Source organism: Cherax quadricarinatus, chromosome 58, assembly GCF_038502225.1.
Source record: "Cherax quadricarinatus isolate ZL_2023a chromosome 58, ASM3850222v1, whole genome shotgun sequence".
Lineage (NCBI taxonomy): Eukaryota > Metazoa > Arthropoda > Malacostraca > Decapoda > Parastacidae > Cherax > Cherax quadricarinatus.
The window spans coordinates 1949152-1975589 of NC_091349.1; the positions used below are offsets into that span (position 1 = coordinate 1949152).

Here is a 26438-nt window from a genome sequence, read left to right on the forward strand (position 1 = left end):
GCTAAGTTCATTTACGTTAATCTCTTAACATTAGTATACTTGCATAGTATCACTCTCACTCTTTCACTCTCACTCTCTTTCACTCTCACTCTTTCTTTCACTCTTTCTTTCTCTCTCTTTCTCTTTCTCTTTCTCTGAGCATCTATGTGAACTACCATAAGTTTGTTTTTCCTAGCATATAGATACCCTTTAATTTGTCCTTGTCTCTGTTTTCATGCATTTGTAGATGTATAACCACGTTTACACTAGGGAATACTATTTACAGTATTTATACTCGGCAAGTTAATTTTAATCCTAGTTTAAGGGTTAAATTATTCTTGATGTTAGCATAGAGCCAAATTACAGCCTGAACGACCCACATACTCATGATAAAACATAAACTAGTTAAATTAATTCACCTATATGCAGTTACTGGGATTGCAATGGTGTGATGACTTCATATTGACTACACATATGCTGCTATGTATGATAATTCTATGTAACTGTATTTGTGTATACCTGAATAAACTTACTTACTTACTTACTTACTTACTCAGATATCACCAACGTGGATATGACTGAAAAATGTTGGGGAAAAATTGAACTTAAAAAAATGAAGATGAGACAAGATATGAAGAGATAAAAACAGTAGATGAGGACACAGCATACAAAAACAACATACACATGTATTTAAAAGGAAAATACAGACCTGGAGATGGGGGATGCACCATAACAATACAGCAGTATAATAACTCCAGGGTCAAAGATGAGTGGAGGAGAAAGTGGACCTGGAGTATTCACTCCCATCTGAAACAGTGGAGAGTTCCTGCTTCCCATATATGTTTAAAGCTGGGTAAGAGAGAAGGAAAAACTTTTACCTAGAACACTCAGAACCCAAACCATATAAAATTATAAAATATGCTAAGCAGTTTTTTCTCTTCATCCCACAATGAAAAGGGTGAATGACAAACATGCTGCTAATATGATCAGACAGTAGATACTGGAGTTCATCCCAGGTACATGTTAGGTAATGACTTAAGCTGCTTGCCAGAGTACAGTCACACTGCCAGCTTAATGTAAAAAACCCAAAGGTGCTTAGCAGGTAATTTTAAGATCAATAGACATCACTTTATTTAAATTCCTTATCTTATTCTTTGTTATAGAAACTAAACTTAGCTCATAAAAGCTGTTACGAGTTTCTGCACAATAAGTGGTGAACTTGCCCTTGATAAGGACAAATAAAATCTTGTATCAAAAAGAGAGAAAATCCTTGACTGACTTTACAATGAACATATTTAACGAACGCAAACAAGATAACTTCTGTAGGCTGTCAAGGAATCTCAACAGTGAAACATTCAGAATTTTGTACATTAACAAATTAAGCTCATCCTTGGGTATGCAGACCCAGCAAGGAGCCGACACTACTCAAGCTGTTAAGAAAGCTTGGAAATGAAAAAAAAGCCCAGGAAAACTATCTCCATTTAGATTACAGTACTCATCCATGAAGGGGATTGGGGGGGGAGGTTGGTAGCATTAGTTGTTGTATGGTAGTGGTTCTGTATGATGTTAAATGTAGTTGTATGTTGATAGACACTTGACCTGGTGTCCTTGTTTTGTGTGTTTTCTGTGTGCATGGGTTTAGAGCAAGTTGCTCCTGCCTCTCACAACTACTGGATCACTATGACATGGTCTTGGATGCACTGGAGGACAAACAAAATGCAGATGTAGTATACACAGGTTAGATGTTAGGTGTTCAACACAACTCCATAGAATCTCCCGGTGTTCAACACAACTCCATAGAATCTCCCAAGTTATTCTGGCACTTGGGCTGTGGTCTGAGTGTCAGGAATGGCTCAGTTGGAGTTGAGTCAGCCTGCCCTTGTCATAGGCTGCCCCTGCCATAGGGCTGTAAACAGTACTCCACTTGACACAAAGTCAGCTCACCATGCCCTTGCCATAGGGCTGTAAGTGGTACGTCACTTGTACCCACTCTGGCACTACTTCAGGAGCCACTGCAGTGGATCAGGGCCTGATCACCCAGGCTGTTACTGTTGGCCACACACAGACCAACGTACAAGCCACGACCTGTTTGGTCAGGTACCGACTTTGTGTCTTTCTAGCCAGTTTTCTGTTGGTAATCCCCCTTATGTGTGCTGGGTGGCAGTTGAACAGTCTTGGGCCCCTGTCACTTACTATTGTGTTGTCTCTTAGCATACTTTTAGTGCCCTTGCTTTTCATTGAAAACTAGTAAAAATATCAACCTGGATGACTGCTAATAAACTTACACTTAATATTGACAAAGCCTTCTACATTCTGTTTGTGAACTGAACAGGTGCTGCCCAGCTGAACATAACGATTGACAACACTCTTATTGCTAAACATAATGAGGGCAAATTCCTGGGCCTGCACCTTAATAGCAACCTGAAATTCAACACCCATTTTTTTTTCCAACAAACTGGCCGTATCCCACCAAGGCAGGGTGGCCCAAAAAGAAAAACGAAAGTTTCTCTTTTTAAATTTAGTAATTTATACAAGAGAAGGGGTTACTAGCCCCTTGCCCCAGGCATTTTAGTCGCCTCTTACAACACGCATGGCTTGTGGAGAAAGAATTCTGTTCCACTTCCCCATGGAGATAAGAGGAATTAAAGAACAAGAACTAGAAAAAAAATAGAAAACCCAGAGGGGTGTGTATATATATGCTTGTACATGTATGTTCAACACCCATATCCAACAAATAACAAAAAAAGTATCCAAAACAATTGGGATCCTCTCCAAGATATGTTACTATGTACTGCAATTAGCCGTGCTCACATTATACTATTCAGTCTTCTATCCCTACCTCACCTATACTATTTGTGCCTGGGGATCAACAGCAGCAACTTGCCTAAAGCCAGTAATAACCCAACAGAAAGCCGTAGTAACAATTATCACGCAATCCAATGCAAGACAACACACACCCCCACCCTTCAAAGACCTAAACTACTCACTGTACAGAACATTCACACCCACTATTGTGCAACCTACATTTACAGAACCATAAATTCTAATATTAACCATGAATTAAAACACTTTCTTGATAGTTGCAACAGGACACAGACACACTACCAGACACAAAAATCTGACATTTGCCATGTCTGGCTTAACTTCAACAGAAATTTGATGTACATAAAAGGGCCTAAAATCTGGAACTCCCGGCCTGAAAACTCTAGAACCACAGACTCGAGCACCATTTTCAAAACTACCATTAAAAACAGGTCATCTCCTTAACACACCCAATCAGCAAACCAAATGAAAACCACCTAATTCTCTTTTTGTATCATGAACATATCCAAAACAATATAGTCTTACTCTCAATATCTGTAATTCCCCTCTAATTTACACTTACACCCACCCAAATGACTGTAAACATTAAATTCCTAATATAACTATTGCCTATTAAATCTTAAGTTAGTCCTAAATTTGCCTAAGATAATTAGGTATGTATCTAATTATGTATGTATCTAATAATGTATGTTCAAGCATACTGCTTCATAACTTGTATCAATATAGAGTAAGAATTAGTATTAGTCTGCCCGAAATACCTTGGCATGCTAGTGGCCTTCTTTGTAATTAATATTTTATAACATGTAAACCACACATTGTAAGCTTTACAAGGAAATAAAGATTTTGATTTTGATTTTTGATTTTTGGGGATGTTGCACTGCCTGCCAATTATTTGCTTTCATAGGGAGTGATTTCCATGTGCAGATTTGTCTCCAGTCCCACCTAGGCTGGGTGACCCAAAGAAAAAAAATCCCCAAAAAGAAAATACTTTCATCATCATTCAACACTTACACCTCACTCATACATAATCACTGTTTTTGCAGAGGTGCCCAGATTCAACAGTTTAGAAGAATATACTATAACATATCCCTCCAAACTGCCAATATCCCAAATCCATCTAAAGTGCAGGCATTGTACTTCCCATTTCCAGTACTCAAGTTCAGCTGTATAAAAATAACCAGTTTCCCTGAATCCCTTCACTAAATATTACCCTGCTCACACTCCAACAACTCGTCAGTTCCCAAAAACCATTAGTCTCCATTTACTCCTATCTAGCACACTCGTGCACGCTTGCTGGAAGCCCAAGCCCCTTGCCCACAAAACCTCCTTTACCCCCTCCCTCCAGCACTTTGGAGGACGACCCCTACCCCGCCGCCTTTTCCCTACAGATTCCTATGCTCTCCATGTCATTCTACTTTGATCCATTCTCTCTAAATGACCAAACCACCTCAACAACCCCTCTTCATCCCTCTGATTAATACTATTAGTAACTCCATACCTTCTCCTAATTTCCACACTCCGAATTTTCTGCATAACATATACACCACACATTACCCTTAGACAGGACATTCTCCACTGCCTTCAACCGCCTCCTTGCTGCAGCATTTACAACCCAAGCTTCACACCCGTATAAGAGTGTTAGTACAACTGTACTTTCGTACATTCCTTTCTTTGCCTCCATAGATAATGTTATTTGTTTCCACATATACCTCAATGCACCAGTCACTTTTTTTCCTTCATCAGTTCTGTAGTTAACCTCATCCTTCATAAACCCATCTGCTGACACATCAACTCTCAAATATCTAAAAACATTCACGTCTCCCATACTCCCTCTCTCCAATGCGATATCCAATTTTGCTTTATCTAAATCATTGATACCCTCATCACCCTACTCTTATCTATATTCACTTTCAACTTTCTACCTTACACCCTCCCAAACTCGTCCACTAACCTTTGCAACTTTTCCTTAGAATCTCCCATAAGCACAGTAGTATCAACTCCCATTTTGTATTTGATTCCCCATAATTTCATCCCACCCCTCTCCCCAACACCCTAGCATTTACTTCTTTTACAACTCCATCTATAAATATATTAAACAACTATTGTGACATTACACATCCCTGTCTAAGACCTACTTTTATTGGGAAGTAGTCTCCCTCTTTTCTACACGCCCTAACCTAAGCCTCACTATCCTCATAAAAACTCTTTACAGCATTTAGTAACTTACTACATATTAAGTTATACGTGCAACATCTGCCACATTGCTCCCCTATCCACTCTATCATACGACTTTTCTAAATCCATAAATGCAATGAAAACTTCCCTACCTTTATCTAAATACTGTTCACATATACGCTTCAATGTATACACATCCCCTACCCATTCTAAAGCCTCTTTGCTTATCTGCAATCCTACATTCTGTCTTACCTCTAATTCTTTCAATAATAACCCTACCGTACACTTTTCCTGGTATACTCAGTCAACTTATTCCCCTATAATTTTTTGCAATCTCTCTTGTACCCTTCCCTTTATATAAAGGAACTATACATGCTCTCTGCCAATCCCTAGATACCTTCCCCTCTTTCATACATATTCTTTCTTCTTTCAACACACCGGCCATATCCCATCGAGGCAGGGTGGCCCAAAAGGAAAAACGAAAGTTTCTCCTTTTACATTTAGTAATATATACGGGAGAAGGGGTTACTATCCCCTTTCCCCTGGCATTTTAGTTGCCTCTTACAACACGCATGGCTTATGGAGGAAGAATTCTGTTCCACTTTCCCATGGAGATAAGAGGAAATAAACAAGAACAAGAACTAGAAAGAAAATAGCAGAAAACCCAGAGGGGTGTGTATATATATGCTTGTACAGGTGTGTGTAGTGTGACCTAAGTGTAAGTAGAAGTAGCAAGACGTACCTGTAATCTTGCATATTTATGAGACAGACAAAAGACACCAGCAATCCTACCATCATGTAAAACAATTACAGGCTTTCGTTTCACACTCACTTAGCAGGAAGGTAGTACCCCCCTGGATGGTTGCTGTCTACCAACCTACTACCTAATTTCATTTTTTTTTTTTTTTCAACAAGTCGGCCGTCTCCCACTGAGGCAGGGTGACCTAATTTCATACATATACTAAATAAAAATACCAACCACTCCAGGGAGCAAGGGGCTAGTAACCCCTTCTCCTGTATATATTACTAAATTTAAAAAGAGAAACTTTCGTTTTTCTTTTTGGGCCACCCTGCCTTGGTGGGATATGGCTGGTTTGTTGGAAAAAAAAAAAAAACCACTCCAGCACTATATCCCTTCCTGCTTTAATCATTTCTATCATGATCCCATCAGTTCCAGCTGCTTTACCCCCTTTCATTCTACATAATGCCTCGTGCACCTCCTCCACACTCACATCCTGCTCTTCTTCACTCCTTAAAGATGGTATACCTCCCTGGCCAGTGCATGAAATTACCACCTCCCTTCCTTCATCGACATTTAAGTTCCTCAAAATATTCCCGCCATCTACCCAGTACCTCCATCTCCCCATCTGCTACTCCCCTACTCTGTTTTTAACTGACAAATCCATACGTTCCCTAGGCTTTCTTAACTTTTTTAACTCCAAAATTTTTTCTTATTTTCATTAAAATTTCTTGACAGTGCTTCTCCCACTCTATCATCTGCTCTCCTTTTGCACTCTCTCACCACTCTCTTCACCTTTCTTTTACTCTCCATATACTCTGCTCTTCTTATAACACTTCTGCTTTGTAAAAACCTCTCATAAGCTACCTTTTTTTCTTTTATCACTCCTTTTCCTTCATCATTTCAAAGTGTATGTTATGATTAATTGATTGTGTTCCCTTTTGTTAATAATCAAACATGTGATTCCTCTCATTTAAACTTGTTAAAGCCATATAGCACAAGCTAATAGGATATTCAGTCCTCTTGCATTCATTGTGAACTCCTAAATTATACTTACTCTCACCCAAGTGACTGTAAGTATAATTTAGGAGTATAAAATTACTTGTATTGTTATTGCCTTATTAATCTTTAAGTTAGTCTTTAAGTTTGTCCAAAATGCTTTGCATGTGTAGGGCTTTCTGCATTTACACCTTTGTACAAAATTTGTATCATGCTGAAATAAAATTATCTTTCTTGCCTGTGTTCCAAGGAGTACAGATCAAGGGACTTCAACCATTCCCAGTAATTTAGGTGTTTTCTTGTACTTATAGGTGCAGTGGAAGATCTCTATATATTTTCCAGGTCTACAATTTTGCAACTTGGCAATGACCAAATGATAGTAACTTCAGCCATGCTGGAACAAAACCTCTGAAGTTCCCATAGCTGATGAACCCTTGCTGGAATACTCGATGTTCTCACTTCTTTACTGAGGTCTCCCAGCTCAGACTGACAGATTTCAACACATTGTATGAATCCTATTCTGCATGATGGAATATGACATTGGATACATCAGCATAATGCTGATATATCAAATTTTGTTAAATAAAAAATGAATATTCAAATAACTTAACTTCAGTTTTTTTTTTAACAAGTCGGCCACTGTTAATTAGGTCTGAGTTCTAGTTTTAGTTGATTTAAATGGTTTGTATAATCGAATTTTCAAAATGTATGAAATAAATATTGCCTAATTTTTTTAATAATTGTGTACATATTGTAAATAAAATTTGTCTCCTCTCATTTGATTCATAGTTATTGAAGGCATTTTTAGCATTATAAGTGTTTAGTGTTAATCTTTCAGTATTGGAAGCCATTTTATAATGTCTGAATATTTTTTACTTAATTTTTTTTTTTAGGCTTGCATGTTTCATTACAATAGATAACAGATATGTTCTCCTGCAGGAGTGGCTTTGACCTTGCCCGTGCCAGATTTGTGGAGGAAGATCTTGAGGTAGACTGCTCCAATCGTCACTACATCATCACAGGTTCGTAACCTCACATGAATGTAATGTTACCTCCTCAGGTGTTTCCTTGGATTGAATCTGATTGCCTTTTATTCCCCAGGCACTGTATGACCTTTAAAGGTTAAGCGCTCTTATGCCTTCCCCCTCTTTGTGTAATAATCTCAAAGTATTTTCTGTGTTTGATCACCTTAATGTGGTAGTGGTGTTTGTGGTACAAAATAGTAGCCTGGTTAAGATGGCATCACATCATCCTCCATTTTCAGACATATAACTTGGATATTTACCAGTTCATCAAAAGTTGCTTTTGAAGGAAAGGGAAAGATGTTCATATCTGACTTCCTCCCATTCCTTCATGTGCTGTAAGACCTCTATGGGTTTTAGCACTTTTCAGTGATTATTATAATAATTTCTATTATAATATCAACCAATATAATTATTGATGAAAAAGTCACTGGTAGTGTTGTAGCAGTCACACCACATGATAGAGATTATATCATACAATTGGCAGAGGTACTACTGCAAGTTGTCTTCATATCCCCAGTGTGGCAAGTGAATGATCTGCACTTCCAACAGTCTTTCCAAATTACCCATTATGAGCTGAATGACATTTTTGTCTGTTGTCTGATGTTTTTGGTCAAAATAGATAATTTTATTATTCCTTGGTTTTTTTTTTTTTCTGTCTGTCTAATACCAGTGGTTGTTCAGAGGCATGGCACATTTTATTAGCAATGTCATGAAACATTTAGGTAGTAGGTTGGTAGACAGCAACTGCCCAGGGAGGTGCTACCGTCCTGCCAAGTGAGTGTAAAACAGAAACCTGTAATTGTTTTACATGATGGTAGGATTGCTGTTTTTTTTTTTTTTTTTTTTTTTGTCTCATAAACGTACAAGATTTCAGGTACGTCTTGCTACTTCTACTTACACTTAGGTCACACTACTCATACATGTACAAGCATATACATATATACACACCCCTCTCGGTTTTCTTCTATTTTCTTACTAGTTTTTGTTCCTGTTTATTTCCTCTTATCTCTATGGGGAAGTGGAACAGAATTCTTCTTCTGTAAGCCATGCGTGTTGTAAGAGGCAACTAAAATGCTGGGAGCAAGGGGCTAGTAACCCCTTCTCCTGTATAAAATACTAAATTTAAAAAAAACTTTCGTTTTTCTTTTTGGGCCACCCCGCCTTGGTGGGAAGGGGAGGGGGTCCTTAATGACAGTGAAGGACTCTTGACCTGTGGAATCAGTTACCTTCCCTGTCATTGGATCAAAATTACCTCCCATTTCTCAGGTGTTAACTGACTTTTTACTAGCTAAGTCCTTTCCCATAATTATAAGAATAGTCAAGGAAACCAGTTAGCCAGATTGAATCCTGGAGGTTGGTGTGAGATAACAAGTCTTACATAGGAAGTCCAGTGCTTGCAATTTAAATGACGGGTGGGGATGTTTGCATATGCGTTCATTTGAATTGTGATGACTATGCACTTCTGGTAAGACAACTATTCAGTGAACGCATTTCCTTGTTTTCGGTCGTCCTACTTTTAATATGGGACATCAGATGTGGTATAAAATATGCCTTTGGTTTTAGAATACACTAATACTGTGTATTAATGTCAAATATTTTCCTTCATTGTTTTTAATTAGGACCTACTTTTGTAAAACACCAAACCTGTATGGGTCATTCAGAGCAAGCAATGGAGGCTCCATTCTCTCTCCACTAGGCACAAGTCAGTGTGCTACCTATTTTTATTCACATAATTAATTTAAGCTGTAACATGTTACTTGTGTAGTGTATATTCATTATATATTCTGTAAGCAACATAAGACTTAACAGTACAGTACTGTACTGTTGAGTGCAGGGAGGAATTAATATTTTGAAACCAAGGTCATTAGTGTTATCCTTTAAATGTAATTATAAACTTAATTTATTGAACTCGTTTTAATCCTTACATATTTACTGTTCCTTAATTAACCTTGATAGGCACTGAAATTTATAATGACCAAATGTAACAATTCACTGGAGTGACCCAGGAGTTGAACCCGCTATTGGAGATTACCAGTCTTTTCCTTTTGCCTATGCTCTGTGTTGCCTTGCTAATTGTAACTTCTTTGTATGGCTTTGTAACTTGCTCAGCTATCAAAACTTTGGGGTCCAGTCCCTGGACCCATTATGTACCTCTGTAATCTTTTGACTACCGCCCACAGGATGGGTATGGGATGCATACTAAGCATATTAAACTATTAAACTTTTTATGGCTCGTAAGAAATAAAAAAAATCAATTTTAATATACGAGTTGACAGCAGGTTGGAATCCTGATCACTTCATTGAATTACCTGGATACGTATACTGTATTGACGTTAATGAGGATATTTTTCCTCTTCCCCCATCAGCTGAGCTACAATGATTGCTGACAAGCACAAACTGCCACAAAGTGTAATTACACTTCTTTCAAATTGTTTAGTATATGTAAAAATGTTGCAGATATAGTAATATATAGGCTACTTTAGTATATAATACATAGTTGTAAATATGTTTATATTACCTCTGTATACAGGAAGGCCCTGCATTTCAGTGTCCCTCTTTTCAATGTCCCACTATTTCGGTAGTTTTCAATTGAGCCGTTCATTATGTTCAGCGCTTTTTCCACTTTTCCACCGTTTTCGGCCTGACGTGCGCAACAGCTGTCAGGGAAGGGCATCCAGCCCCATATTTTAAGGTGTACACTGTATATTCATTTTACTTTCATATCTTGTTTTTAAGCCTGTAATTGTTTTACATGATGGGAGGATTTCTGGTGTCTTTTTTTTTTTGTCTCATAAACATGCAAGATTTTAGGTATACATGTATCTTGTATATACACACCCCTCTAGGTTTCCTTCTGTTTTCTTACTAGTTCTAGTTTATTTCCTCTTATCTCCATTGGGAAGTGGAACAGAATTCTTCCTCCATAAGCCATGTGTGTTGTAAGAGGCGACTAAAATACTGGGAGCAAGGGGCTAGTAACCCCTTCTCCCGTATAAGTTACTAAATTTAAAAAGAAACTTTTGTTTTTCTTTTTGGGCCACCCTGCCTTGGTGGGATACGGCCGGTTTGTTGAAAGAAGAAAGAAATATGTATATATGTATTTTTTTTTTTCAACAAGTCGGCCGTCTCCCACCGAGACAGGGTGACCCAAAAAAAGAAAGAAAATCCCCAAAAAGAAAATACTTTCATAATCATACAACACTTTCACCTCACTCACACATACTGTAATCACTGTTTTTCCAGAGGTGCTCAGAACACAACAGTTTAGAACCATATACGTATAAAGATACACAACATATCCCTCCAAACTGCTAATATCCTGTATATACGTGGGAGACGGCCGACTTGTTGGAAAAAAAAAACGTATGTATATACATATGTTTTCTTTCAACGTACCAGCCATATCCCACTGAGGTGGGGTGCCCCTGAAGGAAAAACGAAAGTTTCTCCTTTTATATTTAGTAATATATACAGGAGAAGAGGTTACTAGGCCCTTGCTCCCGGCATTTTAGTTGCCTCTTAAGACACTCATGGCTTACGGAGGAAGAATTCTGTTACACTTCCCCATAGAGATATTGGAAATAAACAAGAACTAGAAAGAAAATAGAAGAAAACCCAGAGGGGTGTGTATAAATATGCTTGTACATGTATGTGTAGTGTGACCTAAGTGTAAGTAGAAGTAGCAAGGCGTACCTGAAATCTTGCATGTTTGAGACAGAAAAATTTCACCAGCAATTCAACCATCATGTAAAACAATTACACGTTTCCGTTTACTCACTTGGCAGGACGGTAGTACCTCCCTGGGCGGTTGCTGTCTACCAACCTACTACCTAGTATATATATACTGTATATATATATATAGGTGGTAGGCTGGTAGACAGCAACCACCCAGGGAGGTACTACCGTCCTGCCAAGCGAGTGTAAAACGAAAGCCTGTAATTGTTTTACATGATGGTAGGATTGCTGGTGTCTTGTTTGTCTCATAAATATGCAAGATTACAGGTACGTCTTGCTACTTCTACTTACATTTAGGTCACACTACACATACATGTACACGTTTTTTTATACAAACTCATCTGAGTTTTCTTTTATTTTATCTTAATAGTTCTTGTTCTTATTACTTTTCCTTTTATATCCATGGGGAAGTGGAATAAGAATCTTTCCTCCGTAAGCCATGCTTGTTGTAAAAGTCAACTAAAATGCTGGGAACAATGGGCTAGTAACCCCTTTTCCTGTAATAATTACTAAAAAGAATAAGAAGAAAATTGTTAAAGTGGGATGTGTGAATGTGCGTGGATGTTGTGTGAATGATAAGAAAGAGATGATTGTGGATGTTATGAATGTAATAAAGTTGGTAGAATTACCGACAATATGTAAAGTAAAAGGACACAAATGCAACTAATGTGACATTTTAGAGGCAACGTTTCGCTCTCCAGGAGCGAAACGTTGCCTCAATAAAATGTCACATTAGTTGCATTTGTGTCCTTTTACTTTACATGTTATGAATGAGAAGAAGCTGGATGTCCTGGCTTTAAGTGAAACAAAGATGAAGGGGGTGGGAGAGTTTCAGTGGAGAGGAATAAATGGGATTAGGTCAGGGGTTTCAAATAGTTAGAGCTAAAGAAGGAGTAGCAATAATGTTGAAGGATAAGCTATGGTAGGAAAAGAGGGACTATAAATGTATTAATTCAAGGATTATGTGGAGTAAAATAAAGGTTGGATGTGAAAAGTGGGTTATAGTAGTGAGTGCATGGGGAGTTTTGAACCAAGTGTGAGAGTACTTGTGGTTGGGGATTTCAATGCTAAAGTGGGTAAAAATGTTGTGGAGGGAGTAGTAGGTAAATTTGGGGTGCCAGGAGTAAATGAAAATGGGGAGCCTTTAATTGAGCTATGTGTAGAAAGAGGTTTGGTAATAAGTAATACATATTTTATGAAAAAGAGGATAAATAAATATACAAGGATGATAAAGCACGTAATGAAAGTAGTTTGTTAGATAATGTATTGGTGGATAAAAGGTTGATGGGTAGGCTCCACGATGTACACGTTTATAGAGGGGCAACTGATATATCGGATCATTATCTAGTTGTAGCTACAGTTGGAGTAAGAGGTAGCTGGGACAAGAGGAAAATGGCAACAACAAGTAAGAGGGAGGTGAAAGTGTATAAACTAAGGGAGGAGGAAGTTCGGGTGAGATATAAGCAACTATTGGCAGAAAGGTGGGCTGGTGCAAGTATGAATAGTGGGGGGCTTGAAGAGGGTTGGAATAGTTTTAAAAATGCAGTAATAGAATGTGGGGCAGAAGTTTGTGGATATAGGAGGGTGGGTACAGGAGGAAAGAAGAGTGATTGGTGGAATGATGAAGTAAAGGGTGTGATAAAAGAGAAGAAGGTAGCTTATGAGAAGTTTTTACAAAGCAGAAGTGTTATAAGAAGAGTAGAGTATATGGAGAGTAAAAGAAAGGTGGAGAGTGGTGAGAGAGTGCAAAAGGAGAGTGGATGATAGAGTGAGAGGGCAATGTCAAGAAATTTTAATGAAAATAAGAAAAAAAATTTTGGAGCTAGTTAAACAAGTTAAGAAAGCCTAGGGAATGAATGGATTTGTCAAAAACAGTAGGGGAGTTAGTAGATGGGGAGATGGAGGTATTGGGTAGATGGCGAGAATATTTTGAGGAATTTTTAAATGACTAAGAAAGGGAGGCGGTAATTTCATGCACTGGCCAGGGAGGTATACCATCTTTTAGGAGTGAAAAAGAGCAGGATTTGAGTGTGGGGGAGGTGCGTGAGGCATTACATAGAATGAAAGGGGGTAAAGCAGCTGGAACTGACGGGATCATGACAGAAATGTTAAAAGCAGGGGGGATATAGTGTTGGAGTGGTTGGTATTTTTGTTTAATAAATGTATGAAAGAGGGGAAGGTACCTAGGGATTGGCAGGGAGCATGTCCAGTCCCTTTATATAAAGGGAAGGGGGACAAAAGAGATTGTAAAAATTATAGAAGAATAAGTTTACCGAGTATACCAGGAAAAGCGTACGGTAGGGTTATTATCGAAAGAATTAGAGGCAAGACAGAATGTAGAATTGAGGATGAGCAAGGTTGTTTTAGAGTGGGTAGGGGATGTGTAGATCAAGTGTTTACATTGAAGCATGTATGTGAACAGTATTTAGATAAAGGTAGGGAAGTTTTTATTGCATTTATAGATTTAGAAAAGGCACATGAAAGAGTGGGTAGGGGAGCAATGTGGCAGATGTTGCAAGTATATGGAATAGGTGGTAAGTTACTAAATGCTGTAAAGTGTTTTTATGAGGATAGTGAGGCTCAGGTTAGGGTGTGTAGAAGAGGGAGACTACTTCCCGGTAAAAGTAGGTCTTAGACAGGGATGTGTAATGTCACCATGGTTATTAAAGGTCCATGGGGTTGTAAAAGAAGTAAATGCTAGGGTGTTTAGGAGAGGGGTGGGATTAAATTATGGGGAATAAAATACAAAATGGGAATTGACAGTTACTTTTTGCTGATGATACTGTGCTTATGGGAGATTCTGAAGAAAACTTGCAAAGGTTAGTGGACGAATTGCGTGTGTAAAGGTAGAAAGTTGAAAGTGAACATAGAAAAGAGTAAGGTGATGAGGGTATCAAATGATTTAGTATGGAAGACGTGCGAATGTTTTCAGATATTTGGGAGTTGACGTGTCACCGGATGGATTTATGAAGGAGGAGGTTAATCATAGAATTGATGAAGGAAAAAAGGTGACTGGTGCATTGAGGTATATGTGGAGACAGAAAATGTTATCTATGGAGGCAAGGAAAGGAATGTATAAAAGTATAGTATGTAGTACTAACACTCTTATATGAGTGTGAAGCTTGGGTTGTAAATGCTGCAGCTAGGAGGCAGCTGGAGGCAGTGGAGATGTCCTGTCTAAGGGCAATGTGTGGTGTAAATATTATGCAGAAAATTCAGGGTGTGGAAATTAGGAGAAGGTGTGGAATTAATAAAAGTATTAGTCAGAGGGCTGAAGAGGGGTTGTTGAGGTGGTTTGGTCATTTAGAGAGAATGGATCAAAGTAGAATGACATGAAGAGCATTTAAATCTGTAGGGGAAGGAAGGCGGGGTAGGGGACGTCCTTGAAAAAGTTGGATGGAGTTGGTAAAGGAGGTTTTGTGGGTGAGGGGCTTGGACTTCCAGCTAGCGTGCGTGAGCGTGTTAGATAGGAGTGAATGGAGACGAATGGTATTTGGGACCTGACGAGCTGTTGGAGTGAGCAGGGTAATATTTAGTCAAGGGATTCAGGGAAACCGGCTATTTTATATAGCTGGACTTGAGTCCTGGAATTGGGAAATACAATGCCTGCACTTTAAAGGAGTGGTTTGGGATATTGGCAGTTTGGAGGGATATGTTGTGTATCTTTATACGTATATGCTTCTAAACTGTTGTACCTCTCAGTACCTCTGCAAAAACAGTGATTATGTGTGAGTGAGGTGAAAGTGTTAAATGATGATGAAAGTATTTTCTTTTTGGGGATTTTCTTTCTTTTTGGGTCACCCTGCCTTGGTGGGAGACGGCTGACTTGTTAAAAAAATGTATATGTATATATATATACATACACACTCACAGATACATACTTATATACATACACACCCCTCTGGATTTTCTTCTATTTTCTTACTAGTTCTTGTTCTTGTTTATTATCTCCTTGGAGAAGCAGAATAGAATTCTTCCTCTGTAAGCCATGTGTGTTGTAAGAGGCGACTAACATGCCAGGAGCAAGGGGCTAGTAACCCCTTCTCCTGTGTACATTACTAAAGTTAAAAAGAGAAACTTTTGTTTTTCTTTTTGGGCCACCCTGCCTTGGTGGGGTGCAGCTGGTTTGTTGAAAGAAGATCTTTTCTTTAGGCTTAGCTGTATTGAGCACTTAACATGCTTACATTATCATATATTATCAGGTGTTTTATATGCATTCATTAGTGGAAAAATCCACCATGTTCCATTTACCAGCAGTTTTCACTTATCGGCTGGGGTCGGGTATCTAACCACTGAAAAAACAGGGCCCTCCTCTATATGTAAAATGTATGAAATCGATTTATTTATTTGTCTTTGCAAATAGTACAAATATAAATACCTTCTAAAAGTATAGATGTATAGTTGTGAATATAGTACGTACTGTTCATGCTTTCCATAAGCATTCACTAGTTGTAGATGTAGTTATTACTTGGGACTAAGTATACAGTATATACTAGTAATTATAGATTGTAGTTTTTGTATATTATACAGTACTGCACTTTATATATGATACTCTTAACTACAGTGTTTTGTATGTAGTACACTATAAAAGTATACAGTAGGACTAAAATATGAAAAAAATAAGTCGCCATACTGTGGCTGAAACAATTCACTACTTGCAATGAGAGAAGACCAGTGACTTTGCAGTGGTCAAGACTGGACTGCAACACTGTCTGAAGCTGCTTCTCCAAGTGGGTTACTTGTGAACTGTACTTCAGTATATGTACAGTAATTATTATGAATTGCACTTTATGTATTGCTACTAATACAGTGTGACTAGTTAATGGTCCAAGTCAGACTGAAACATTGTCATAAGTTTCTTTCTCTTATGTACAAGTTATTTGTGTATTGTTCCATTCACGGTATTGTGCCTTTTTTTGTTCTTTATTGCTACTTAATTTTAATTAACATGCTAATTTTTTAAGAATTAGCCTTTAAATTTTCATTTATTCTCTTTTAACTTCAAGTTTTTCTAAAATTTTAATTTTTTTCCTTGCAGTATATTTTAACTAATATTTGCTTATAGTATAGTGTATTTTAAATGTCACTATGATTGTCACACATTGTGCAGACACAGTATGCTAATGTAATACTTTTCAAATACACATTGAAGATTGAGACACGCCTTCCTCTTTGTATTGGACTGATGAAGCCACTGTGTGACGAAACGTTTCCTGAATAAAGATTCCCATATGCTGCATAAGTGTCTCAATCTTCAACTTGTCGGTTTTTCAAACCATTCATCACAAATACACATTAGCAATAAATTTGCCAAAAATGTTTTAATATTTTACTTTAGGAATAATTTTACTGAAAAGACTGAATTTAATATGTAGCTTTCAGTTTATCTACAATGCTTTCTGAATTTTTAGAAGAACAATATCTGTAATTGTACAAGAGTTGCATTAACCTTACCACTTCCTCTTTCATATGTATACAGGATGCAACACTGGAATTGGGTTTGAGATAGCTGTAGCTGTGGCTAAGAGGGGTGGCATCCTGCATATGGTGTGTCGCAACGAAGCCTCGGCCAAGACAGCACGCTCGGAGATCATCACCACCACTGGCAATGATGTACGATTAAATTCTGGCTCTCATTATATACTGTACTTTTTTTTTTTTTGTATGACTAGTCTGTTATTTCTTTGTTTCTGTCAGTGCTTCCTCTTCCCATATTGAAGGCTTCTTTTTAACATGTATTTTACAAGCTAAGAGCTGTTATCTTACCTTGGCTCATTTCTAAACCTATCCTTGTCTAAGGTATACTGCTTCCTCCTCAGGATATTACCCATGGTACCTACAGGTACCTGGGATATTACCTAAGTACCTATTTACTGCTAGGTAAACACGAGCAGAAAGTGTAAGATGGCTTACTCGTACATTGTATTCTGCCTGGGAATCAAACCAGGGTCCCTTGAGTTGAGTCTTTGTTGTATATTCCAGGTTCAAAGTTTAATCTTATGAGTTTCATCCATTTATTGTTACAGTATACTCCAGTATACTGTATACTGCTGTTAATAATGTTCCTTCATAATTCTCTTGGTGATGCTGCTATTTGCTCTTTTGTGTGTTGTTGTGGTATACTAATATGTAGGACAAAGTTACATGGTTTAGTAGATTTAACTTCTTGCACTGAAATTAAAGTTGCATAGAATGAGATGTACCTGAAGGGTGCCTACTCAGCACTACCGTATCTTTAATCATTATTGATGGACGCTTCTTGGTTATCCCCTTGTGGCGTGTAGTCTTCTTTATGACGTGGACAATTTTGCCATAGTTCTGATGTGGATATTCAGATTGTGACTGCAGTGGAGTGGCTTGCTTCCAATTCTATTTTAGTTTGGTTCTCTTCATATTGTTTCTTGCTCTATCCGAGCCATGTTTCATTATTTTCTCATGAAATTTTATTCTCTTGCTATTCCTGTTTGGTTTTCATATTAGATCTTGCCAAATTTTAATTTCTGAGCCCTTTATTGAAAAACATCTCCAGTGCTCCATAAATTTTAAAACTTCTTTCCACTCACCTATTAGCTCAACCTCTCCCCACCAATATGTCAGCACCCATCTACCAGTGTTGTTGCCTGTGCCACCCACCTTCTATATATCTTTTATCATTAACTGACTCTCTCCACTATTTTCAGAAAATCTACCTTCACTGTGTGGATTTGTCGCGGCCGAGGGAGGTGACTATGTGGGCTGCCAAGTTTGCTGCTCAGCAAGAACAAATCCACGTTCTTGTCAACAATGCGAGTTGCCTTCTGAATGAGCGGCACTTGGATGAGGATGGCTGTGAGATAGACGTCAGTTTTGCTGTCAACACACTCTCCCCCTACATCCTAACAGTCAACCTCCTGCCCGTCCTCCAAAGGTACGAGCCTAGGAATATGTCATTATCTGTCTTGGACTTTTGTTTCTGAATATGTAGAAATTTTCAAGAGGAAACTGGATCATTACCTCCTTCACATAGCAGATAAGCAAGGCTGTGATGGATATGTGGGCCAGTAGGCCACTAATGGCACCAACAACCTGATTGACCATGCAGTTAACAGGGAAGGCTGGCTTTGTGCTGCACTCTGTGGGGAGAGCACTGACAGCTGGTCGCAGGTATGTTTATCTCTGCTGTTCATCTGCCAGTTTTTCTACCATTTAACTCGACAAAAGACGTATAACATGCACTAATTGGATATTCATTTCTCTTGTACTCATTGTAACTCCTAAATTTATTTTTTCAACCATTTATGAGACTATATAAAAGCACTCAATTAGTCATTGCCTTGTTAATCTTAAGATAGTCTTCAGAGTGCCCTAAATGCTTTGCATATACCTGGAGAGGGTTTCAGGGGTCAACACCCCCATGGCTCGGTCTGAGACCAGGCCTTGTGGTGGATCAGGGTCTGATCAACCAGGCTGTTACTGCTGGCCGCACGCAAACTGATGTACAAACCACATCCCGGCTGGTCAGGTACTGACTTAGGTGCCTGTTCAGTGCCTTCTTGAAGACAGCCAGGGGTCTATTGGTAATCCTCCTTATGAATGCTGGGAGGTAGTTGAACAGTCTTGGGCCCCTGACACTTACTGTGTTGTCTCTTGGTGTACTCGTGGCACCTCTGCTTTTCATTGGGGGAATGTTGCATCTACTACCGAGTCTTTTGCTTTCATAGGGAGTGATTGTCATGTGCAAAGTTTGGTACTAATTCCTCTAGTATTTTCCAAGTGTGTATTATCATGTATCTCTCTCGCCTGCATTCCAGGGAATACAAATCAAGGGACTTCAACTGTTCCCAGTAATTTAGGTGCCTTATGGTATACTTATGTGTGCCATGAAAGTTCTTAGTACACTCTCCAAGTCAGTAATTTCGCCTGCCTTGAAGGGGGCAGTTAGTGTACAGCAGTATTTCAGCCTATAGAGAACAAGCGATTTGAAGAGAATCATTATGGGCTTGGCATCCCTAGTTTTGAAGGTTCTCCTTATCCATCCTATCATTTTCCTAGCAGATGTGGTAGATACATTGTTGTGGTCTTCGAAGGCGAGATCCTCTGACATTCACTTCCAGGTCCTTCACATTACTTTTTCAGTCTATTGTATGGTTAGAATTTGTTGTATACCCTGATAGTTTTAATTTCCTCAAGTTTTCCGTATCTGGGTATACGTAGTTGAAATTTCTCTTCATTGAACTTCATTTTGTTTTGAGTGGCCCATTTGAAGATTTGGTTTATGCCCGCTTAGTCTTGTGGAGTCTTTGATGGAGGTCACTGTCATGGCAGTTCGGGTGTCATCCGCAAAAGAAGACACAGCTATGGCTTACATCCGTCCCTTGTAGGTTTAGTGCTTTTTTTTTTATAATAATATGGCATACACCTCTGTGTGTCAGATATGAGGAATAGGATGGGAGCAAGTGCTGTGCCTTGTGGAACAGAGCTTGTCACCATAGCTGCCTTGGACTTTACTCTGTTTACTATTATTCTTTGTGTTCTATTTGTCAGGAAGTTATAGATCTGTCTGCCAACTTTTCCTGTTATACCTTTTCACGCATTTTGTGCACTATTACACCATGGCCACACTTGTCAAAGGCTTTTGCAAAGTCTGTGTATACTACATCTGCATTGTTTATCCTCTACAGGGGCTTTCTGCATACACACCTAAATATCATTCACCTCTGTACAAACATTGTGTCATGCTGAAATAAAAAAAAATTCTTAATCTTACTGTAACTTAATTAGCCCAGTCCCTGGACCCATTATGTGTGCCTGTAATCTTTTGACCACTCTCAGAATGGGTCTGTGGTAACATTCACCATAGGATGGATGCAGGGTTTCTGCTGCTCACAGGATGGGTATGTAGCATCTACTATTTACAGGTAGGATATTGGGTGACTATCATCCACACGATGGCTGTGGAAGGCACAATAAAGCTATCCACCTAATTGGATGTTTCTTTATATGACAGAAGTGAGGATGCCCGTGTGATTAATGTTTCCTCGGCTGGGATGCTGTGTGTACGACTGGACCCTCATGACTTGATGCACACACAGATTAATCCTTACGATGGTCAACTCTTCTACTTCCAGAGCAAACGTCGACAGGTAAGTCCACACTTTTTGTGGGATGTTCTTCCTTGATAATTTCACATTGATGTGAAACATTGAAACCAATATTTAACAAGACTAAAAATCAGTAGCAGTTTGGAGGGATATGTTGTGTATCTTTATACGTATATGCTTCTAAACTGTTGTGTTCTGAGCACCTCTGCAAAAACAGTGATTATGTGTGAGTGAGGTGAAAGTGTTGAATGATGATGAAAGTATTTTCTTTTTGGGGATTTTCTTTCTTTTTTGGGTCAACCTGCCTCGGTGGGAGACGGCCGACTTGTTGGAAAAAAAAAAAAAAAATTGGTCATGTCATCTGTCAGATTTCTGCTGCTGGTTTTGTCTTGTTAAACAGCATTTTTTTTTTTTTTGGGGGGGGAGGGGGGTTTGGGGAGTATATTTGTGAAGCTGCACTCTAGGTAATTAATACACCAACCATTCCAAATTTATATCCTTGTATGCTTTTAACATCTGTCTTGATTCCATCAGTTCTAGTTGCTTCACCCCTTTTCATTCCACCCATCACCTCACACACTTCTCCGTGCTCATTTCTGGATCTTTACTCCTTTGAGATATTATTCCTCCTTGCCCAATGCTTAAAATCACTGCCTTATTAATCTACCCCCATATACCTCTTCAATCTCATTTTTTTTTTCAACAAACTGGCCATATGCCACCAAGGCAGGGTGACCTAAAAAGAAAAAAGTTTTCCCCTTAAATTTGGTAATTTATACAGGAGAAGGGGTTACTTGCCCATTGCTCCTGGCATTTTAGTTGCCTCTTACAATATGCATGGCCTACAGAGGAAGAATTCTTGTCCCACTTTCCCATGGAGATTTTTTTTTTTTTTCAACAAACCGGCCATATCCCACCAAGGCAGGGTGGCCCAAAAAGAAAAACGAAAGTTTCTCTTTTTAAATTTAGTGATTTATACAGGAGAAGGGGTAACTAGCCCCTTGCTCCCAGCATTTTAGTTGACTCTTACAACACGCATGGCTTATGGAGGAAGAATCTGTTCCACTTCCCCATGGAGATAAGAGGAAATGAAAAAGAACTATCAAGAAAATAGAAGAAAACCCAGATAGGTGTGTAAATATATGTGAGTGTTCATGCATGTGTAGTGTGACCTAAGTGTAAGTAGAAGCAGCAAGATATACCCATTATGAGACAGAAAAAAACACCAGCAATCCTACCATCATATAAAACAATCACAGGTTTCTGTTTCGTACTCACTTGGCATGATGGTCATATCTCCCTGGATAGTTGCTGTCTACCAACTTACTACCTAGGCCTCATCACTTATCTTTCCTAAGTTGTTACACCTGTAGTTCATTCATTTGCACTTCTCTCTTACCTATTAATACCATTTTCCTTGTACTTCATCTACTCTTACTGTAGCTACCACTAAATAATGAACTGACATCTGTCACTTATCTAGAAAGATAAACATCCAGAAGTCTGCCTCAACCTTTTTAATCAAAATGCCCACTTTGTCATTAGTTACCTTTCTTGTTGAAAGTGTGATTATATTTAACTTCACAAGAAGTCCTACACAATACTATGCCTAGTTTTTAAGTAGTTTGTAAGCCTTATGATTAGTTGCCTGATATGTATAGCTTAATTAGTGGCTTTCTTTTGTGCCTACTATTTTACTCATGTTGCCTGTAACTCGTGATCCCTGAAACCCTCTCCAGGTATACCCATGAATCTAAATATCTGTATGCTCAAAGAAATAAAGCATTATTATCAGTCACATATAAGGCTAAAAATGGATTTGAAAGCATATATAAGGAATATCTCTTAACGCTGAGCAAGGGGCTAGTAACCCCTCCTGTATACATTACTAAAGTTAAAAAGAGATACTTGTTTTTCTTTTTGGGCCACCCTGCTTGAGTGGGATATGGCCGGTTTGTTGAAAGAAGATCTCTTAACACTAACTGGAAGACAGGCCATAGTTATTAACTAACCAAGATATTCATGGTCTTCACAAACAGTTTTTGTGTATTGTATTAAATTTCTTGAAGCACTTCCTTCAGTGCCAACAATATTGGAGGTTTGGTCCTCCATCCATTGGACATAGACTAATCTCTGACCTCTCGTATTGATGTATAACAAGAACCAGTAAGTTCTACAAGCACTGGTAATTAAAACAATTATTTTAGAGATTATATATTTAAAAAATGGGACATCATGAGCATTATAGGTATGGTAAGTGCTTAATTTTCTTCATGCAAACTTTAATCAAACTTTGTTTCCATTATACTTTTGTGCAAAGGTTGCAATGACATTGTGGTTTGCTCAGAGGTATGACAAAGTGCACTTCTCCTCTATGCACCCTGGCTGGGTTGACACTCCTACCATGAAGAACTCCGTACCTCAGATCTATGAAACGGTAAGTAGCACAAATTTATTTTTCACATCAGGTACCTCTAATCAGAGTAAGGTGATTAAACAGTCTGTTCAAGCACAGTATGACCCTTATGGGTTTAATAATTCCCTGTGAATAAAATAATTTTAATCTGCTCCTTCATTTCTCCCACTGGGTGTCAACATAGATTCTTAATTGTCATTTGTTGAAAGTATCAACCAATTTGTTAAATCTTGAAATTTTCCTATTTGTAATCTCTGCAGTCAGAAAATATTTTAATAAATAGTATTTTGGTTTTTATTCAGTTTTTTTCCTCCTAAATTGATTTTTGCAATTTTTTTGTGGATTTGCCTAATTGCTTGTTTAAAAAAAAACTTCAGTCTCTACTGAATCATGCAGGTAGATGGGCATTTACCCTTCCAACTAGGGTCCCTCTAGTCCCTACTTGTATAAGTTACATTTGCTCCCTTTCAAGGCAAGAAATGAATTTAAACTCAGTTCGTTCTTTAAAGTTTAGTGAACTCTTGTATCTTGCTGATATGCTCGTACCCGTTACATCAGGCTCGGGAATGTTTCCGAGAAGTAAATTAATCTGACCCTTTTTAGACCGATTGAGCCTGTGCTGTTAGGGAGAAATTATAATCAGAGTGAACTTTCTTTTGTATGTAGATCCTAGATTGTTCAGTAGGTTGCCACTGTTTGTTGAGAGTCAGGAATCTGTTCATGCTTTCAAGTCTTAGTTGAACACACCTCTCTTCTAGAGCTTATGATCCTGATGATCAGACTGTCACTCTTTCTTCTTCGTTGTTGTTACATTTGTGTTGGTGTGCAAGCATCTGTGAATTTCTTGAAAGAATAGGTGTTTTTATGATGTTTAGGGGAGAAGCACTTAACATGTTGGGATGATAGTGCCTGATGAAATGGGTAACAATCAGGTTTGATCCAAGAGCCCCACTCAGTAGTTTCAGGAACCTTCCTTGAAGAGAATTATTAAATCAGTAAAGTTGCTAATATACTTAAAATCAACCAGTAATAATGTATAAAACCACTGCTACCCTATACCATACTTGTTTTCTTGGTGCAGATGAAGGAGAACCTGCGATCACCGAGCGAGGGTGCTGACACTGCTGTCTGGCTCGCCATCTCAAAGGCTGCCCTCAACCACCCTAGTGGTCTTTTCTTCCAAGGTACACCACAGTTGCTTGTTGTAGAGACTTACCTTGATTCTTCTTTTCTGAGGCTCTAAAGATAAGCTTTAATCAGGTTAACTACACTTGATGTTACAAACAGAATTATAAAATTATTATTTTTTTTTTTTTTTTTTTTTTTTTTTTTTTTTTTTTCAACAAGTCGGCCGTCTCCCACCGAGGCAGGGTGACCCAAAAAAGAAAGAAAATCCCCAAAAAGAAAATACTTTCATCATCATTCAACACTTTCACCACACTCGCACATTATCACTGTTTTTGCAGAGGTGCTCAGAATACAACAGTCTAGAAGCATACACACATAAAGATACACAACATATCCCTCCAAACTGCCAATATCCCAACCCCCTCCTTTAAAGTGCAGGCATTGTACTTCCCATTTCCAGGACTCAAGTCCGACTATATGAAAATAACCGGTTTCCCTGAATCCCTTCACTAAATATTACCCTGCTCACACTCCAACAGATCGTCAGGTCCCAAGTACCATTCGTCTCCATTCACTCCTATCTAACACGCTCATGCACGCTTGCTGGAAGTCCAAGCCCCTTACCCACAAAACCTCCTTTACCCCCTCTCTCCAACCCTTTCGAGGACGACCCCTACCCCGCCTTCCTTCCCCTATAGATTTATATGCTTTCCATGTCATTCTACTTTGATCCATTCTCTCTAAATGACCAAACCACCTCAACAAACCCTCTTCTGCCCTCTGACTAATACTTTTATTAACTCCACACCTTCTCCTAATTTCCACACTCCGAATTTTCTGCATAATATTTACACCACACATTGCCCTTAAACAGGACATCTCCACTGCCTCCAACCGTCTCCTCGCTGCTGCATTTACCACCCAAGCTTCACACCCATATAAGAGTGTTGGTACTACTATACTTTCATACATTCCCTTCTTTGCCTCCATAGATAACGTTTTTTGACTCCACATATACCTCAACGCACCACTCACCTTTTTTCCCTCATCAATTCTATGATTAACCTCATCCTTCATAAATCCATCCGCCGACACGTCAACTCCCAAGTATCTGAAAACATTCACTTCTTCCATACTCCTCCTCCCCAATTTGATATCCAGTTTTTCTTTATCTAAATCATTTGACACCCTCATCACCTTACTCTTTTCTATGTTCACTTTCAACTTTCTACCTTTACACACATTCCCAAACTCATCCACTAACCTTTGCAATTTTTCTTTAGAATCTCCCATAAGCACAGTATCATCAGCAAAAAGTAACTGTGTCAATTCCCATTTTGAATTTGATTCCCCATAATTTAATCCCACCCCTCTCCCAAACACCCTAGCATTTACTTCCTTAACAACCCCATCTATAAATATATTAAACAACCATGGTGACATTACACATCCCTGTCTAAGACCTACTTTTACCGGGAAATAGTCTCCCTCTCTTCTACACACCCTAACCTGAGCCTCACTATCTTCATAAAAACTCTTTACAGCATTTAATAACTTACCACCTATTCCATATACTTGCAACATCTGCCACATTGCTCCTCTATCCACTCTATCATATGCCTTTTCTAAATCCATAAATGCAATAAAAACTTCCCTACCTTTATCTAAATATTGTTCACATATATGCTTCAATGTAAACACTTGATCTACACATCCCCTACCCACTCTGAAACCTCCTTGCTCATCCGCAATCCTACATTCTGTCTTACCTCTAATTCTTTCAATTATAACCCTACCGTACACTTTTCCTGGTATACTCAGTAAGCTTATTCCTCTATAATTTTTACAGTCTCTTTTGTCCCCTTTCCCTTTATATAAAGGGACTATACATGCTCTCCACCAATCCCTAGGTACCTTCCCCTCTTTCATACATTTATTAAACAAAAGTACCAACCACTCCAACACTATATCCCCCCCTGCTTTTAACATTTCTGTCATGATCCCATCAGTACCAGCTGCTTTACCCCCTTTCATTTTACGTAATGCCTCACGTACCTCCCCCACACTTACATTCTGCTCTTCTTCACTCCTAAAAGATGGTATACCTCCCTGACCAGTGCATGAAATTACTGCCTCTGTTTCTTCCTTAACATTTAAAAGTTCCTCAAAATATTCTCGCCATCTACCTAATACCTCCATCTCCCCATCTACTAACTCCCCTACTCTGTTTTTAACTGACAAATCCATATTTTCCCTTGGCTTTCTTAACTTGTTTAACTCACTCCAAAATTTTTTCTTATTTTCATTAAAATTTCTTGACAGTGCCTCTCCCACTCTAT

At 38.5% G+C, this 26438-nt stretch overlaps 1 protein-coding gene across 4 annotated transcripts in view; it reads left to right on the forward strand.

Moving 5' to 3' along the window:
* Positions 1 to 26438, forward strand: part of LOC128698038 (dehydrogenase/reductase SDR family member 12) — a 38522-nt gene that overhangs the window by 5704 nt on the left and 6380 nt on the right. Inside the window, exons 3-9 of one of the 4 annotated variants that reach the window (XM_070097505.1) lie at positions 537 to 832; positions 7655 to 7737; positions 16955 to 17088; positions 18156 to 18382; positions 20462 to 20597; positions 22876 to 22992; positions 24053 to 24155. In XM_070097505.1, coding sequence (XP_069953606.1) covers positions 819 to 832; positions 7655 to 7737; positions 16955 to 17088; positions 18156 to 18382; positions 20462 to 20597; positions 22876 to 22992; positions 24053 to 24155 — 814 coding nt within the window. In that variant the 5' untranslated portion in view covers positions 537 to 818. Of the gene's footprint in view, positions 1 to 536; positions 833 to 7126; positions 7222 to 7654; positions 7738 to 10106; positions 10150 to 16954; positions 17089 to 18155; positions 18383 to 20461; positions 20598 to 22875; positions 22993 to 24052; positions 24156 to 26438 lie in introns of those variants that run through there. The other 3 variants (XM_053790094.2, XM_053790090.1, XM_053790091.2) reach the window with 3 other exon arrangements.